The sequence below is a fragment of the Trichoplusia ni genome, chromosome 1 (genome assembly GCF_003590095.1).
Source record: "Trichoplusia ni isolate ovarian cell line Hi5 chromosome 1, tn1, whole genome shotgun sequence".
Lineage (NCBI taxonomy): Eukaryota > Metazoa > Arthropoda > Insecta > Lepidoptera > Noctuidae > Trichoplusia > Trichoplusia ni.
The window spans coordinates 11867927-11886207 of NC_039478.1; the positions used below are offsets into that span (position 1 = coordinate 11867927).

General features: G+C 34.4%; 2 protein-coding genes and 1 pseudogene across 4 annotated transcripts in view; 2 read left to right on the top strand and 1 right to left on the bottom strand.

Annotated features, from left to right (window-relative positions):
• LOC113494825 (semaphorin-1A) overlaps window positions 1–18281 on the bottom strand; it is a 326527-nt gene that overhangs the window by 136672 nt on the left and 171574 nt on the right. The window lies entirely within an intron of this gene.
• On the top strand, window positions 466–1673 carry LOC113494850 (cilia- and flagella-associated protein 20-like). Its single transcript, XM_026873355.1, has one exon. The coding sequence runs from the start codon at window positions 570–572 to the stop codon at window positions 1581–1583; it is 1014 nt and encodes a 337-aa protein (XP_026729156.1). The 5' UTR covers window positions 466–569; the 3' UTR covers window positions 1584–1673.
• LOC113494841 lies at window positions 2273–3710 on the top strand (annotated as a pseudogene).

Here is an 18281-nt window from a genome sequence, read left to right on the forward strand (position 1 = left end):
CCTATCTTAGAATAATAACCTTAAAGTACTTAAATCAAAAATGTTGATAATCGAACACTCGATAAAATACAGATGAGTACTGATAAATACCAGCTAGGGTTGGCAAAACGCTAATTTCCGCCGGCGCCGCGTCTAAAGTACCTTGGGGTTTGAATTTGGTATTTTACCTTTTCGTAACAATGCTCAAAATGTTCGCCTCGTGTCAGATTTAAGTTTCAAAAGCAAAAATAAACGTAGGCCATACATGTTTGCTCGAATATTTATGCGCAATCAGTTTCTTCACTTAAACAATGTTTTTTTTATGGATCGTCCTATTTAAAATTTCTCGATGTATGTAAACGCAAACGAAACTATTATATTTTAAATTCCAATAATGCCATTACCAAATAAACAATTACAGGTTGTTTTCCTAAAAACTCTTGGTAAATTTTTCCTATATAGTAAAATTCTGTTTTCTTGAAACCTCATTTCTTAGCAACTCACTCTGTAACTGTTAAAATGACAGGGATTGTCAGAAAGAATCTCCGTAAGTATTTTAAATGTAGTTAAATATAATTAATTAATATAAAATGTACAGACAGTCTTATCAACGGGGTATGCTAACTATATTTTATAGCGTCGGCTCTAAACCCTTGGCTCTGTGGGACACTTACACGCAAGATGGTTACATATCCAGATTTTTGGATCCAGATATTAAGTCCATGGTTTTAGAAATAGGCGGAACTAATGTAAGTACAACGTACATGATATGTCCTAATGGTAACAAAGTGCTTGGAATAACAATGCCATTCTTGGTCATGATAGTTAAGAACCTCAAAAAATACTTTTCCTTTGAAGTCACAGTATTGGATGCAACTGGCACGAGAAGAAGGTTTCGGGTATCAAACTTTCAGAGCACTACTCAGGTATTACCATTGTGCACCGTGATGCCAATAAGCCTCTCCGATGGTTGGAATCAAATACAGTTTAACTTAGCTGAATTCACTCGACGGGCGTACAAAATACAGTTTATAGAAACACAGAAAATAAAAATAAATGCTAATATTAGAATTAGGCGAATTTATTTTGCAGAACGAATACTGCCAGAAAATGAATTACCTTCAGAATATAAAATTTTTTATCCAATGCAACCAAGCGATAAAGAAAAGAAAGATGCATCTGCACCCATGGAAAAGGAGACGTTAAAGACGAATTCAATACAATCAACAACGGGAACAAGAAAACCAGATGGTCCTACAAAAAAAACATCCAAAACATCAAAGACATCAATGGAATCAAAGAAGAAGCCCGGAAAAACGGATTCAAAAGTAGCAGCAGGGGCTGTGTCTAAGGAATCAGAAATAGAAGAAGGCGATCTTGAACAAACAGAAGAAGAAACAAAAGTAGCTTCTGAAGGTGAAGTTCAAGAGGCAGAAGAGGATAACGTGGGCCAAGAGGAAGCGCCTGTGGAGCAAGAGGTGGTGCAGCCAAAAGAAACCGAAGAGAGTTTAATCACAGAAGGAGATAACAAAACTGAGCTAGAGGGTTACGAAGGAGATGTAGAAGTAGAGACCGGAGGAGGGCCGCAAGATGAAGACGATTAGAAGAAGAAAAGTGGAAAAGAGGTTATATTCCAGTGAAGCAGTCAAAACTTTTAAAACTACTAAACACACACAGATATTAATTTGTTTTATGAGATTTTTAGATTTAATTAGTTTTAATTGTCCCTACATGTTAATGATTGAGAAGCTATGATTGGTATTTATTATTTAAGTGTAAATAGAATTAATTTGAACTATAGTTTTGGTGAAAATAATAATAAGATGTGAAGGTAAATTTTATTGATACTACTAATCACTATTGTTTAAAGATGTAGGTATGAGGATGTCTTTGTCACGTTAGTTTTACTTTTATACCATATACAAAAATGTTCTTGGTTCATGATTGGCGGAAACTGATTTTTGTGATAATTATATAAAAATGTGGTTCCTAAAACAGCTTATGGTTTTATTTTTACTTTATTATAATCGGCTTAGTTGTTTAACCTTGAAACCGTTACAAACAAATTAAAAATCGTATTTATTATAATTGTGAAAGATTTTATTTAGTTTGGTCAGATGACGATCACAAAAATACGTTGGAGTAAAAAAAATGTCTTATTAAATTAATTTCAAACTATCAATAAACATTTTGAGATAAGGAGCAGTCGTACCGTAAGTAAGTTACTAATTATTGAAATGAGTTTTAAACGCAAAACTAAAGAAACCTCCTTTGTAAAAGATTTGAAAGACGTGATGACAAATTGTCTATAAATACATATTTCTCAACGAACGTCAAAAAGCTAAACGTCAAAGGAATAAGTACTAATACCTATTATTAATTTAATACTGTTTCCTAAAATAATATCTAAAGATGTTTAAAAACACATACCAAAATGGTTTGTTATCAATATTCTACAGTTGTGGGGCAAACCCTCTGGCGATATGGGACATGGAAGTTAAAAATGGTCATATAAAACGAATTACCGACAACGAAGTTAACTCAATAGTCCTCGAGATAGTAAGTACTAACGTTGCCACCACATATATAACATGCCCGAAGAACAACCAAGTGCTGGGCATAAAACTACCCTTCCTTGTAATGATCGTAAAAAACTTGAAACGTTACTTCTCCTTTGAGATTACTATACTAGATGACAAAAATATGCGAAGGCGTTTCAGGATTTCCAATTTTCAATCTACGACTAAAATAAAACCATTTTGCACAAGTATGCCTATCGGCTTAGCTGGCGGTTGGAATCAAATACAATTCAATCTAGCTGACTTCACAAGGAGAGCTTATGGAACACAATTCATAGAAACTTTGCGAGTACAAGTGCATGCCAATGCTAGAATCAGACGAATTTATTTTAGCGAGAAGTTATATACTGAAGAAGAATTGCCACAGGACTATAAACTTTATTTGCCTTTGGAGCGTAAACAAAAGAAAGGGAAACCTGAGAAGAAAGAGGCAGAGCCAGCTGCAGCGGCCGCGGCGGAGGGCGGTGGTGGAGAGACAGCCGCCGCTACGCCTGCTACTGAAGTATTACCACCAGTTGAAGCTAAAAGCTCTGGATCGAAGAAAAGCGGCCAAGCGTCACCACAGGCCGAGGCAGAAACTAAAGCGGAAGAAGCCAGTGCACCAGAAGCAATTGCCGAAGAAAAAGAAGAAGTAGAGGTGCCGGCCGGTGGAGAAACTGCCGCAGAGCCTGCTGCGGAGGGTGAAAAGGCCCCGGAGGTAGCTGAAGGAGAGCCGGGGCAGCCGGGAGAGCCTGCCGAGCCTGGAGAACCCACAGAACCCGGAGAACCCGCAGAGCCTGGAGAGGTAGTAGAGAGCGGGGGTGAAAACGTAGCAGAAGCCAAAGCTGATGAAGCTGAGGGAGACGATGCAGGGGAAGACGATGATGAAGGCGACGCTGGGGCAGAAAACGAAGATGCAGACTAAACACCTTACGATAACGTTTTTGATAGGTTTATGTTTGTTAGATATATGTATGTTCGTTCGTATGATTTGTAGTTGATAGTATGTACTCGTATTTGTGTTAGTAGTTGTTAAAGTTGTATCTGTTTCGATAGTTAATAATAAAATGTATTGATAATAGCAGGGAACTGATTCTGTTTTTTGCTTTATATGTGTAGTGTTTTTGTGTATAACTGTATGAAGAGTACCTATTAAAGATACTTTGGGTTATACGCCAAGAATTTTGTTTCTAGAATTTGCTTTAAATTTTTTAATGAAAAAACAATTTCATTTTGGCTTAACTTTAATCTATGAATACGTAAAAAACGGTTATTTGCCAAAACGAAGTGGCCTCGTTTCGTTCAATATGCAAAAGCGGTTCATAAAATTGTACCGTAGTCGGTTGTTGGCGTCTATTTAATAGTTTATGTTCTGGTCTATGGTGCGAAATTCCGCCCATTATTTAGGGGTGTCCCGTCAAACTGGCGGTACATACATCCGGGGATTTATGACTGACTGTTAACTGTATATGGTTGTTCGTAACGCTATTGACTTTCGAGAATGGTATGTTGTAATACTTATTGAAGAACGTTACCATTTTGGGGTTATGTTGGACATAATGGTTTATTGGGTTGGACCCATTTGACTGCTGGTTATACCAAAAGAGGCCATCGACTACCCTTAAAACTGGGAGAGAAATATGTCATTTCTGCAAGCGGTTACGCTAGTGAAATCACTGACAAAATTTGGAAGCATCAACTAACATCTATGACCGTTTTCTGTGATCTTGAACTTTTATAAATGCCTATCGAAATTTCGTTTATGTACCCAAAAATGTAAAGAATCTATACTTGTCTGAAAATCATTCTATATAATTGCTAATCCCATATACGTATACCTACTTACTATATCATTGTTATGTATCATCGTATTATACTCAATAATCTTAAATTCAAGGTGTATTATAACTCGTTGGAAGCAATTTGTACTAAGATAATAGCTGCCTTTGTTCCCCCGACAGATGTCACTGTTGTTAGCATAAATGAATATTAAATATTCTGATTAAGGCACGCTTACACTTGTCAGTTTCAAACTATTGATATGAGCTATGTTACTCGGTTGTTCTCCTTGATACATAACATTAACAGTTTGGAAATTATCTTGTAAACATAACTAGTGAACAAACTTTACTCGTAAGCACGTTTTTGTTTGATCAGAATAGATTATTAACAGAAAGTACGAATACTTGCAGTTATTGGTAGTTTTCATAATTTGAAGGCACCGAAATCGCAGCTAAAGTATTAGAAGACGTTTACCTGGAAAGAGAAAAAATATACATTATTATTAAACCCCTCAATGATCACAGATATAGATTTTAGTTCAATATATCTTTATTTTGTTAGCAAAAAATAAACTAATTTAACTAACTAATAAACTAACTAATTTAAAAGGCCCGATTTTTCAATCGTCAGATAACTTTTATTTGAGGAATAAATATGGCCGTTTGAAATATTTTCTATACAAAAGCTGTCAAAACGTCAAGCATATTCGTCGAATAAAAGTTATCTGGCGATTGAAAAATTGGCCCTAAGACAAGCAAAACTTTCAATTTTAAAAAAATCGTATTCCGACATTCGGAAAGGAAATCTGCTTTGAAAAAAAATCTAACCAGTATTAAAAAAAGCCCTTTTAATACAACAATCTATTAACAAAAAAATCGAAGGTTTTTCCTGTATTTAACCCATTCATCGAAATGTTTATTTTGTATGGACCTCAGAAACTAAAATGAAAGGCAACGGGAAAGAGGCCCTTTAATCATCGGCGTTGTGCACACAAATTGAAATGGAGCAGTGTATTTTGACCTTTATCTTTTTTGGCTCTATAAATACTTACCTTTGCTTATTATACTTTTTCTGAGTAATCAATATGTGCCCTATATTTGGTATCCTTTTTAATGTATTGAGTTTTTAAATAAGAGTATTTTAATACCTTAAAAAAATTGAGTCTTATTAAGTATGGAGAAATTTGTGATATGGAGATTCTTGTACGAAACTATTTGAGATTAAGGGTTCTAGAGTATAATTCTCCATTACTGTTATGCTATTTCAGATCATATTACATATACCTAGGTATGAATACCAAATTGTATAGATTCGATCTTTCCTAACCGCCAAACAAAACACATCCGAACTTTTCCATACAACTCATTCTCAGTGTGGGTAGAGTATAAACCAACAAAAAAATGATTTCAACAACAAACAAGGAGCTGTTGAAACGCTCACTATAATGTTGAAACGGAAACTGACGACTTACAACGACGAAATTTCTCTAATCTTTCATTTCATTGCTCTAAGTTTTCCTACACGAACTTTACATGTCAATGAGTATTGCAATCTATATATCAATATAATATATACAAAATACACGATCTCGTACATATTCGTTCAACACAAACGCTGGTAATAAGTTAGTGTGGTGAAGCGGGCTATAAATCACGGAGCTATGTTACAGCTGACTGTGGTCTGAAGCATAAGCGGTAGCGGTTTAACGAGTACAGATAAATGATAACTTATTAAGGTAGAGAGGTAATGATTATACCTATATATATAGAACGTATGTAATGAATTGATTTTATATGAAAATTATCAACAGTATTACATATTATCATCATCATCATTATACACAGCTTTTATCCTCCCACTGCTGGGCATAGGCCTCCCCTTTTTCGTGCCAATTTCTACGGTCCTGTGCTAGCCTCATCCAGACTCGACCCGAGACCTTTATAATGTCATCGACATTTACATATTATATTGAAATGAAACTACTTTTACGGATTTTATCGCGGATCACCAGTCTGCCCGTGACCATGATACCTGCAAAGGTGTCGAAACGTCGGGAACTAAATCTAAAATTAAACCGCGATAAAATCCGTAAAAGTAGTTTCATTTCAATGTCTAACATTCGCGTAAACTTAAGAAACCAGTATTACAGATATTGTGATGATGACGAATGTGTTGCTTTCATTTGAACGTTGTTGTGGATAGTAAAAAAGTTTTTTTTTTCATTATTTTAGATGCAAAAAAATTAATAATAAATAGTGAATAATGAAGATTACCTCCAACTGACTTATTAATGTTATTAATTTGCGTACTTCAAATATTTACTCGTTCTAAAGACTATTAATAATATCATATCATTTTCCTTCCTACGTTATGTCATAGTATATTTAAACTACCTATAATTAACCCCCTAAGTGGATAATTCCCGGGGAAAAGTTATAACAACAAGTAATTAAGGGGGCCATAATAGTAATAGGTCAGTATACAGGGTGTGTCCAAAAAGGTGCAATTAAACTTTTAATGTAAAGTTCAATTTTCTTGTCGAAAATAATGTGTTTGTATTAAATTATGTTCGGTATTACCTTTAATTAAAGATGGTTTAATGCAATTTATTTGTAGAATAATTAATATTAAGTAGTCCCCCTGTATATCTGTATAAAGCTGTTTTTACGTTGACGATTGACAAACAAAAAAAAACTTCTTCTAAAAACTATACGATCGCGATCGCGTCTAATGCCATTTAGTTTCATTTTCGCAAATGTTTGGACTTTATCCATGCCCAAGATGACCATCTCTAAATAGCGGATATTTCACCAACTCTGTTCATTGCTGGTTCTAGTTGAAAATATCATCATTATTACATCATCAATGACCGTGACTCGCTTCGCTTATGCCTTGTACCATACGCCAGCGAACTCAAGCTAAGCGAACAGTCCGCCGCGTCGGCTTCGCGTTATATTAAAGCCTTAATTTACTGCTGCATTATTAAGCAACGGAAAAAATTGGTCATAAATAAGAATTTACAAACTACATGTACTGTAAATATGCTGATTAGAGTGGTTACTTTATGTTCCTTGCGAAAAAACAGCGAGAGATTTACAAGTTAGGCATAAAAAATTGTGCAAATTTGTTAATTTATTTTTATGGCCGTGTTGAATTATTAAATTAGGTTAATGCTTGGAGCTTATGTCTTACTCTTACACTTTACCCGAATGAACTCGACATAACTATATGGTGCGTGGCCACGAATAATTTGAATTCGAGTAGCTTAAAAATGATCCATTCCCTTATACCTATTTACATTGCTCAATACAATACTTAGAAAAAAGAATGTCAGGAAGTTGGAAATATCATCACGCACAAAAAAAAAAACTATCAAAGATTCGAACATGACACGCTGGAGGAATGATCCCGGGCCACAAAACCGACGTAAAACAATTTGGCATTACGTGTCCAGCCAGCCCGGACTAGTCAGCTCGCGACGACTAATTTTTGAAGTCGTAAAATTTACGACAAAGGGAGCATAATCTATCTGAAGTACGGTCAGAGAAACGTGCTGGGCCTCCCAAATTTATGTACGGTCAGCAAAATAAGACGTTCGATTGAGGAAAAGTCAAGTTGTCTTATTTTTGGCTTTCGATGTTTAGTAGTCATTTCGTATGAATGCCCTTCGACAAATGTGTTGCTGTAACACGTGATATGTCGTTTTTTTATTTATTGAGTACTAGCTGTTGCCCGCGACTTTGTCTGCGTGATTCTCAAGATGTGAAAAACTATGAAGTTATATAATAACGATCATAGCAAAATAGTAATGCAATATTGAAAATGAAACACTTTTTTTATATATTGCAAGTAGGAAAAAATAACAGAAGGTATAAGTCAGTCTTAGCACTTCTGCTAAAAATGTTTTACTTTCGAAATTTTCCATTTATTAATTGGGTGGGGTATGATTTTCGAGCACGTCTGTTCTTGGGCCGTCCTACACCTGAAATTGCTAGATGGATTATGACAGTGATTATGAGGTATCATAAAATTATTATTGTACTGTAACCAAAGAGGTAAACCAGAACCATATTACTGAGGCCCCAGTGTCCGTTTGTCTGTCTGTCACCTGGCTGTTTCTCAGGAACAGTGATAGCCAGACAGTTGTTATTTTCACACACGATGTTTTCTGACGATACAAAGAAGATGTCAAATTATTTTTGTGGACGGAGCTGGTGAAGTGAGAGTCGGGCTCGGTAACTGTGGATTTTACATAGTGTTATAGTGGTTTCTTAGGTTTACGCGAATATTAGACATTGAAATGAAACTACTTTTACGGATTTTATCGCGGTGTAATTTTTGATTTTAGTTCCCGACGTTTCGACACCTCTGCAGGTATTGCACGGGCAGTCTGCCCGTGACTAAGATACCTGCATAAATATAATATACCGCGATAAAATCCGTAAAAGTAGTTTCATTTCAATTACATAGTGTTATAAGATATAAGATTTTGCATAATTGCACCCAGATAAACGGTTTCCTGAAACACGTTATGTTTGATTGTCCTCTTAATATTAAAACTGATCTTCCTCACAAACATTTGGAATATTTCCAAAATAAAAAAGTTGGTAAACGTGTTATCTTGGCCCCCTGGTGTTTTGATCATGATTTGCCTTTAAATTGCTGATAAATAAATAGTGTGATATTAAAAAAATATCAGTCACCCCTTTTTTTAAAATTGACACTGACAAAAATCTAAAGTATAGGATATGTGTAATTTGTTACGACAAAGCAAAATATGAACATAAAAGTGACTTCATATGCATGAGTTCTACATATTTACTGTACCAATTTACGAAGAAAAATTACGTATTTTATTCGTTAACATACCTGACGATCATTGAAGTAAAATACCTACCGTCATCCCTACTGCATAATATAAATGGAACTTAAATAAAGACTACTTGAGGTTGGTTATGAGGTTACGCTGTCGATACCGATAGCCAAAATGAATTTTCCAGACATTGTATGGCGAATGTAAGTGCTGATAGCTACACGCACATTATGTTCCTAATCCACGTCGGCTTAGGGATCTCAGAGACTTATTCAGTCTCGTTCCTTCCCCTGTTTTTACCAGGCTAAAAAAGAAGAAAATTTTAAATAAGTAGAGAATACAATAAATTGTTAAAGGAATTTTTGGAAGGGCCACGTGTGCGGTCTCTATAATGGCGGATGTAGACCGATCAAATCGTTAAAATATTGAAAAATCCCAGGTATCAGTAGACATTATTCTATCAATAGATACATAATGTATATTCATTGATAGCTTTGGTCTTATAGATCGTTCACATTGCATACCTATTTAAATGCAGTTTTTATGCAAGTTTTCTGGGCTTTTTTATCTGAAATACTTTTGGCCTATGTAATGTTGCAAATTTAAGATAAAAAAATTGTTGCTAGTTGTTACAGATGAACCAAGGTAATAATTAACTGTGTCGTTCAGTATTTTTTGTTATGCATATTTATAGATGAGATCAATGTGAACTACATGCTACTTTGGGTTGAGTGTCACTACGAATGTTTTGATCTTGAAGTAGCATCGCCAACATTACCGAGCTAAATCATATTACGGCATTCCACATTTGAACTTGAGTCATTTTAGTACATCAATAAAAATAAAAAGAATTTAAGTTCCTTTCTTTCAAGAATGTACTGATTACGGTAATAATTGCATAAAAAACGTATTATATGTTTATGTTTCTTTTATTTTACTTGTGAAATAGTCGCGGTAGGCCTATATCAGACTTGAAAGAGAATAAAATGACTAATTTTGTGAAAATGATTTAGTTCCGAAAAATCCTATTATTGCTCTGCCAAAAGTCTTAAGATAAATAGCGTGATGTTTTTTTTTTGTAAATTGATGACCGTGCTGCCTACTACACAATGGGGTGAAAATACACCTCATAATTGTATTACACGATGTTACGGGTGAGTCCAAAAATTTAAAACTTTACTGCTCATGCCCCCTGAATAGTAGCGTTATGGTTTTTGTATATTTGTTGTATCATGTATACGATAAGGTTCATGCAAAATTTGAACGAAATATATTCAGTAGTTTATGAGATAATTTGATATTTGTGTATAGATATAAAAGGCTCCTGCTCACCCCCTGTAACGAAAAGCGAGATAGTAAGTAAAAAGTATGTTGACCGGACCTCTTGTTGATATTCTCTGAAAATATGAATCCAATCTATCCAGTACTTTCCGAGATCTTTCCGGACATACATACAGACAAACAGACAAACAGACAAACAGACAAAAATTCTAAAAATCATATTCTCGGCATCGGAATCGTTCGTAGACCACCCTGCAATTATTCTTTAAAAAAAATATTCAATGTACAGTTTTCACTTTTCTACAATTTTATTATATGTATAGATTTCTTAAATTTGTGCTCGCCTATATCTTATTTCAAAGAAAAGTTGGTTTTTCCAAACGAACACATTAGGTTCGAAGCTCTGCTTTACAATTTTTGTCACAAAGCCGTAGAATTGGGTCAACTATAAATCAATTTGTGACTTATCTAATAGAAAGGTTTAGTCAGCGTCGCGTTGTCTAGAAACTGGTGTCACAGAAAACTTAGATTCGACTTTAACCGATAATCACCTAGACTTAAAGTCCGTATATATTTAAGACATCAGTAAGGGTTCCAAGCTAAAAGCTCCCTTTACGTATTCGTGGTATTGGTCTAAACATAATATAAATAAAATAAACTACATGATTCGTTCTTTATATAAACAAACATTCCATGTATTTGGAGACAAAGTAAAATCTATACGACATATAACCAAAGTATAAATAAATTCATCTACGAAACTCAAAAACTAAACTGCATCCCCAAAACTGAGAGCTAATTTGATTTTCTAAAAACCTCTCAAAACTTCCCCCATAGTCACATCTAGTTATAACCGGTTAGATGCGGTTCGCTGCGGTGTTTGCGGACGGTACCGCAACACTTACTCAAATTAAAGGAGCGGGTACACTTGCGGATGCAGATTCAATTACCGGCGCGGCACTTCAACGTGCGCGGGAAAAGTATTGGCCGATGTGAACTACTTGATATGATGTTCGTTTGCTATCGTTTATTTAGTTTTTTTTTTATATTTTGCATTTGGAATGTAGAGTTGTAAAGCTAGTTTTCATCTTGAGGAATAGCTGTAATGTTCAGATTTGAAATTCCCATAAAGAGGTATGTTTCTCGGGATGGTTTCATTTTGGAATTGAAAAACAAAATTAGGTTGTACTCCTTGTACCATCTTCTTATCTTAGGCTCTAAACACTTATGGCTATGGAAGGTAAAACTACTTTTACCTATTTCACAAATAAGTTTCTCATATCAGGTAAATTGTACTATATCCTTACTCTAGAAATTTCTTGAGACTGCTTAATTGCGCTACGCTATATATATATAAATAATTAAAATGATAATAATGTATTCTTACGACTACTTAACTAATGAACAAGAATTATAACATTTCTATTACAACTGGCATGTTCCAATCACCTAAACAGCCTACACTATTATTTATTTGTTTCTCCGATAAAAGATCGAGTAAGACGCGATGGAAGTGAGAGGCTTACGTCACACAAATGGCGGCCTTATTTATATATCCCACCTTCTACTATGAACTATTCAAGCTGGACAGTTACTTTTGTGGAAACAAGATGGCGCTCTACACTGCGCATAGCTCTGTCTTGCTCTAAGAACGATAGTTGTCTGGTTTAATGGTATCTTGGTACAGGCACAGGTAAGTCCTCTGGGATGCAGAATGAAACATTCTTTTTCTTATTACGCAATCACATCAGGGGATCAATTTGCTTGCAAGGAAATCGTCTCATCTACTTGAGTATGACGGTCTATTTATTATTAATATCAGTCATATTTATTGATTATTGTTTTTAGCATTCAGGTATTTTATATGGGATTGTAACGTGTCTTGTCATTTGATATTTATAATTGCGCTTTTGAAAATAGCAGCATCAAACTTACATTTATTGAACGATAAGTTTCGGTAGTTAGTAAATAAAACTAAACAGTGCTACGAATTCTCAAAATTAAATAAAAAGTTATCTCAATATAAAACCAAAAATAAGAGCCTTACAGCTCAAAAATAAAACCAAGAACTTAAAAAATATAGTCCAGAAAGTTATTTTCACATATTTCGCGAACAATGTAAGTGTTTATCTTTACAGTACATAAACCGGGTCATTTTAGACCGCCCTGGGCTTGAGGGTCATATTTTTAAAAGGCCGTCGCTGGCTCCTCCTGATAACACTGCCTATCGGTAATTTACTGACCGCAGAATAAACTTTACAGCCTTTTGGTAACCCTGTGGTATGGTAAATGTAGTTTTGTTTACCGATGTGCTTTTGAATGAGTAAAGCCGAAATGTTATTGTACAAATAGAGTTTTGTGTATAATGTCCCATATATTTTAACGTATTAATTTAAGGGGGTTTTCGCCAACATTCAAGACACAGGCAAAGCTTATAATCAAACTCAGGACAAAAATTTATGAATCAACGCTTATCCTACGCGGGGATGGAACTCGCGATTCGCTCAGTGGGTGTGGTTATCTCAACCACTGGACTATCCTTGCAATTAAACACGACAAGTATAGTTTCATTAAGTTACTAGCTGTTGCCCGCGACTTTGTCTGCGTGATTCTCAAGATGTGAAAAACTATGAAGTTATATAATAACGATCATAGCAAAATAGTAATGCAATATTGAAAATGAAACACTTTTTTTATATATTGCAAGTAGGAAAAAATAACAGAAGGTATAAGTCAGTCTTAGCACTTCTGCTAAAAATGTTTTACTTTCGAAATTTTCCATTTATTAATTGGGTGGGGTATGATTTTCGAGCACGTCTGTTCTTGGGCCGTCCTACACCTGAAATTGCTAGATGGATTATGACAGTGATTATGAGGTATCATAAAATTATTATTGTACTGTAACCAAAGAGGTAAACCAGAACCATATTACTGAGGCCCCAGTGTCCGTTTGTCTGTCTGTCACCTGGCTGTTTCTCAGGAACAGTGATAGCCAGACAGTTGTTATTTTCACACACGATGTTTTCTGACGATACAAAGAAGATGTCAAATTATTTTTGTGGACGGAGCTGGTGAAGTGAGAGTCGGGCTCGGTAACTGTGGATTTTACATAGTGTTATAGTGGTTTCTTAGGTTTACGCGAATATTAGACATTGAAATGAAACTACTTTTACGGATTTTATCGCGGTGTAATTTTTGATTTTAGTTCCCGACGTTTCGACACCTCTGCAGGTATTGCACGGGCAGTCTGCCCGTGACTAAGATACCTGCATAAATATAATATACCGCGATAAAATCCGTAAAAGTAGTTTCATTTCAATTACATAGTGTTATAAGATATAAGATTTTGCATAATTGCACCCAGATAAACGGTTTCCTGAAACACGTTATGTTTGATTGTCCTCTTAATATTAAAACTGATCTTCCTCACAAACATTTGGAATATTTCCAAAATAAAAAAGTTGGTAAACGTGTTATCTTGGCCCCCTGGTGTTTTGATCATGATTTGCCTTTAAATTGCTGATAAATAAATAGTGTGATATTAAAAAAATATCAGTCACCCCTTTTTTTAAAATTGACACTGACAAAAATCTAAAGTATAGGATATGTGTAATTTGTTACGACAAAGCAAAATATGAACATAAAAGTGACTTCATATGCATGAGTTCTACATATTTACTGTACCAATTTACGAAGAAAAATTACGTATTTTATTCGTTAACATACCTGACGATCATTGAAGTAAAATACCTACCGTCATCCCTACTGCATAATATAAATGGAACTTAAATAAAGACTACTTGAGGTTGGTTATGAGGTTACGCTGTCGATACCGATAGCCAAAATGAATTTTCCAGACATTGTATGGCGAATGTAAGTGCTGATAGCTACACGCACATTATGTTCCTAATCCACGTCGGCTTAGGGATCTCAGAGACTTATTCAGTCTCGTTCCTTCCCCTGTTTTTACCAGGCTAAAAAAGAAGAAAATTTTAAATAAGTAGAGAATACAATAAATTGTTAAAGGAATTTTTGGAAGGGCCACGTGTGCGGTCTCTATAATGGCGGATGTAGACCGATCAAATCGTTAAAATATTGAAAAATCCCAGGTATCAGTAGACATTATTCTATCAATAGATACATAATGTATATTCATTGATAGCTTTGGTCTTATAGATCGTTCACATTGCATACCTATTTAAATGCAGTTTTTATGCAAGTTTTCTGGGCTTTTTTATCTGAAATACTTTTGGCCTATGTAATGTTGCAAATTTAAGATAAAAAAATTGTTGCTAGTTGTTACAGATGAACCAAGGTAATAATTAACTGTGTCGTTCAGTATTTTTTGTTATGCATATTTATAGATGAGATCAATGTGAACTACATGCTACTTTGGGTTGAGTGTCACTACGAATGTTTTGATCTTGAAGTAGCATCGCCAACATTACCGAGCTAAATCATATTACGGCATTCCACATTTGAACTTGAGTCATTTTAGTACATCAATAAAAATAAAAAGAATTTAAGTTCCTTTCTTTCAAGAATGTACTGATTACGGTAATAATTGCATAAAAAACGTATTATATGTTTATGTTTCTTTTATTTTACTTGTGAAATAGTCGCGGTAGGCCTATATCAGACTTGAAAGAGAATAAAATGACTAATTTTGTGAAAATGATTTAGTTCCGAAAAATCCTATTATTGCTCTGCCAAAAGTCTTAAGATAAATAGCGTGATGTTTTTTTTTTGTAAATTGATGACCGTGCTGCCTACTACACAATGGGGTGAAAATACACCTCATAATTGTATTACACGATGTTACGGGTGAGTCCAAAAATTTAAAACTTTACTGCTCATGCCCCCTGAATAGTAGCGTTATGGTTTTTGTATATTTGTTGTATCATGTATACGATAAGGTTCATGCAAAATTTGAACGAAATATATTCAGTAGTTTATGAGATAATTTGATATTTGTGTATAGATATAAAAGGCTCCTGCTCACCCCCTGTAACGAAAAGCGAGATAGTAAGTAAAAAGTATGTTGACCGGACCTCTTGTTGATATTCTCTGAAAATATGAATCCAATCTATCCAGTACTTTCCGAGATCTTTCCGGACATACATACAGACAAACAGACAAACAGACAAACAGACAAAAATTCTAAAAATCATATTCTCGGCATCGGAATCGTTCGTAGACCACCCTGCAATTATTCTTTAAAAAAAATATTCAATGTACAGTTTTCACTTTTCTACAATTTTATTATATGTATAGATGTTTCATATTGTCTCCTTTTATATCCATTAGAAAGAAAGAGACGGTGACATATGAGAGAATATCGAAATAATTCCTACCAATAGTTGTAAGAGATACAACACAACAAATATTATGCAGACGTCATTACAAAGTTCAAATGAACATCAAATTGGTTTGAACTGTACCAAGAACAGTTGGCCGCAGAGGTTTGCTTACATTGTTGTAGAGTCGAGTTTAGTTTGATTTGTTAATGGTATGTCAGAAACATGGTTTAATATTACCCTCTGCCTGACTTCGCCTGGGAGAAATGTTGTTCTACAAATATGTCGGGTTTTCTTGACCTGTTCAGTTAGAGTTGATAAGAGGTAGAGGAGGTTATATGAGTATTTTAATGTAAAAAAAAGATAAGTGCGAGTCGAGCCCATACTGTTTTGGATTCCGGAGACAAATAGCAGGAAAATCTTTCAGAAAAAATATTGGTTATTTGTCCAATTTGTAACGGCAACCGCACCTTAAACTCAATTTTTATTTTATTTCTGTGCTTCTTTTGCTATAGTGGCTACACATACCACAAATATACGAGACAAGACTAGATATGACGATTTAAGAGATGCAGCCTGGTAATTATCTCACGGACAGACATAAAAGCCTTTTTTAAAGGGTTCACGCTATCCGTCTAGTGGCATCACATTCACAGGTGACAATTTGTTCTTCATTCTTTCTTGTCTCAATTCAACCACTTTATCAAAATATCATAACTTAAAAAAGAAGTCATATAAAGATCTGTGTTATATCACAAGGCATCACAAAAACATCTTTGTAGAAAATATAAATACAAACAACAGCCACAGAAAAACTAATTAAAGTAATGAACTCATGTCAAACAGTCTGTGTAACGTCACAGTGGAGTGGCGCAATGAATTGGTATTATTAGTGGAGTGGTAGCCGGTTCATGTCATGTGCGGTAACTGGAGGAGGCAGAGCATTTGTTCTGCTCTTTACATGTGCAATGTAGAAGTTAATAGACAAACATTGTGGAGAAAGAGAGAGGAAACGCGAGATTTTTTTTTTCTCATGAAATGTGATATGATCAACCGTGCTTGACCTCATTTTTATTCGTCAAGTTATTTAGATTTAATGAATGGTGAGTTTTTATTTGTTTCATTTAAGGTGCATTAGAACTAAAAGACTAAATTTTTATCAACTTATGAATTTCACAACTATTTTAAAACATACGTTTATGCTTATCAATTTGATGCACTAACAATAAAGCGTGTTTCAATAAAACACAACACAAAATTAACATTAATGACATTAAAAACAAACACTTCAATTCTAAATTTGAGAGTACACAGCGTGGAATGTACATTAAAAAAAGTACACACACTAGGGCTGGGCGGTACGCTCACTGAATATTCATAGGTCCGGAGATTGTATCGCTTAATAAACACCCTGTATACTAGTCCGCTCACGTGCCCCTAATGACCTGAACAGTATTAATGGAGGAACTTTTAATTTTCACTTAGTACTCCAGGTACTTACTTGTTTGATTGATATTTCGCATTTTGACTGATTTTATTGGAATTTGTATTTGATACTTTCATATTGTTTTGAGTGTTAAAAGTGAGTCTTTATTATTTATTTAAATTTTGTGTCACAGTCGTTTGTTTTATTCGTAATCTTTAGTATATTACAATAAAGTTAAATTCATTTCTAAAAATAAAAAAAATATTAGAATCTTATGCTGCAATATAGACTAACTCACAGAACCTATCATTTAAAAGAGCTTGTAAAATGTTTCACTTTTCATAACGAAAAACGCTTAGCGAGTTAGCTCATGTTACATAGCAAACATTTACAAACCATTTCAAGGGAAACAAATATTATCATATTTGTAAAAGATTAAAGTGAAATTGAGTAAAGTTAAAAGGCATCGCATAAACAAACAGAATGCGATAAACATTGACATAACGAGTGCTACGAATATATCTACATCACTACGAGTCGTAGCACAACGTTTAGTATTCGTAGTGCATTTCGTAGCAACGTCTACGATGTGCTACGCCGTATCAATTTCTACGTAATGTTATCTTATAAAATAAACATAACTTCTAGAATATAATACAATTTAAAACATAATTCATCTATTAGCAGTTTAATGTCAATAAATACGAATATATTTCAGTATTTTCTCAATAATTTTATAAGCATATTACAACAACATTTCTAAAATAATTACGTCAAACGATTGATCCAATATTGTCAATTGTATTTACTCTAGCGTATATAACTCGACATTTCACAAAAGGTAAACCCGATTCCCCTGTGTGCATTAGTTAATAAAACACATAATAGTCAGTTGACAGTTTAATTTCGCGAATGAATTGTTATATTGAACGATGTCGGCTCCGATCGGTCACCGGGGCCCGGGGGTAACGGCCTGTTGACGTTTAGTCAAATTACTGCGGGGCGGGAGGGGTTAAGCTAATGTATTATATTTTGGTTATTTGTTTAAATTGCTTTTTTTGTTTGAGTAAGAAAATATGGTGAGGGGCAAAGAATTGTTTTATTTTTAAACTAATGGTGGGTTAGGATTTTGACTTGTTTGCTAT

Excerpts from the sequence above, each read along its gene's own strand:
- LOC113494850 (XM_026873355.1), top strand. The coding sequence starts at position 570 with ATGTACAGACAGTCTTATCAACGGGGTATGCTAACTATATTTTATAGC.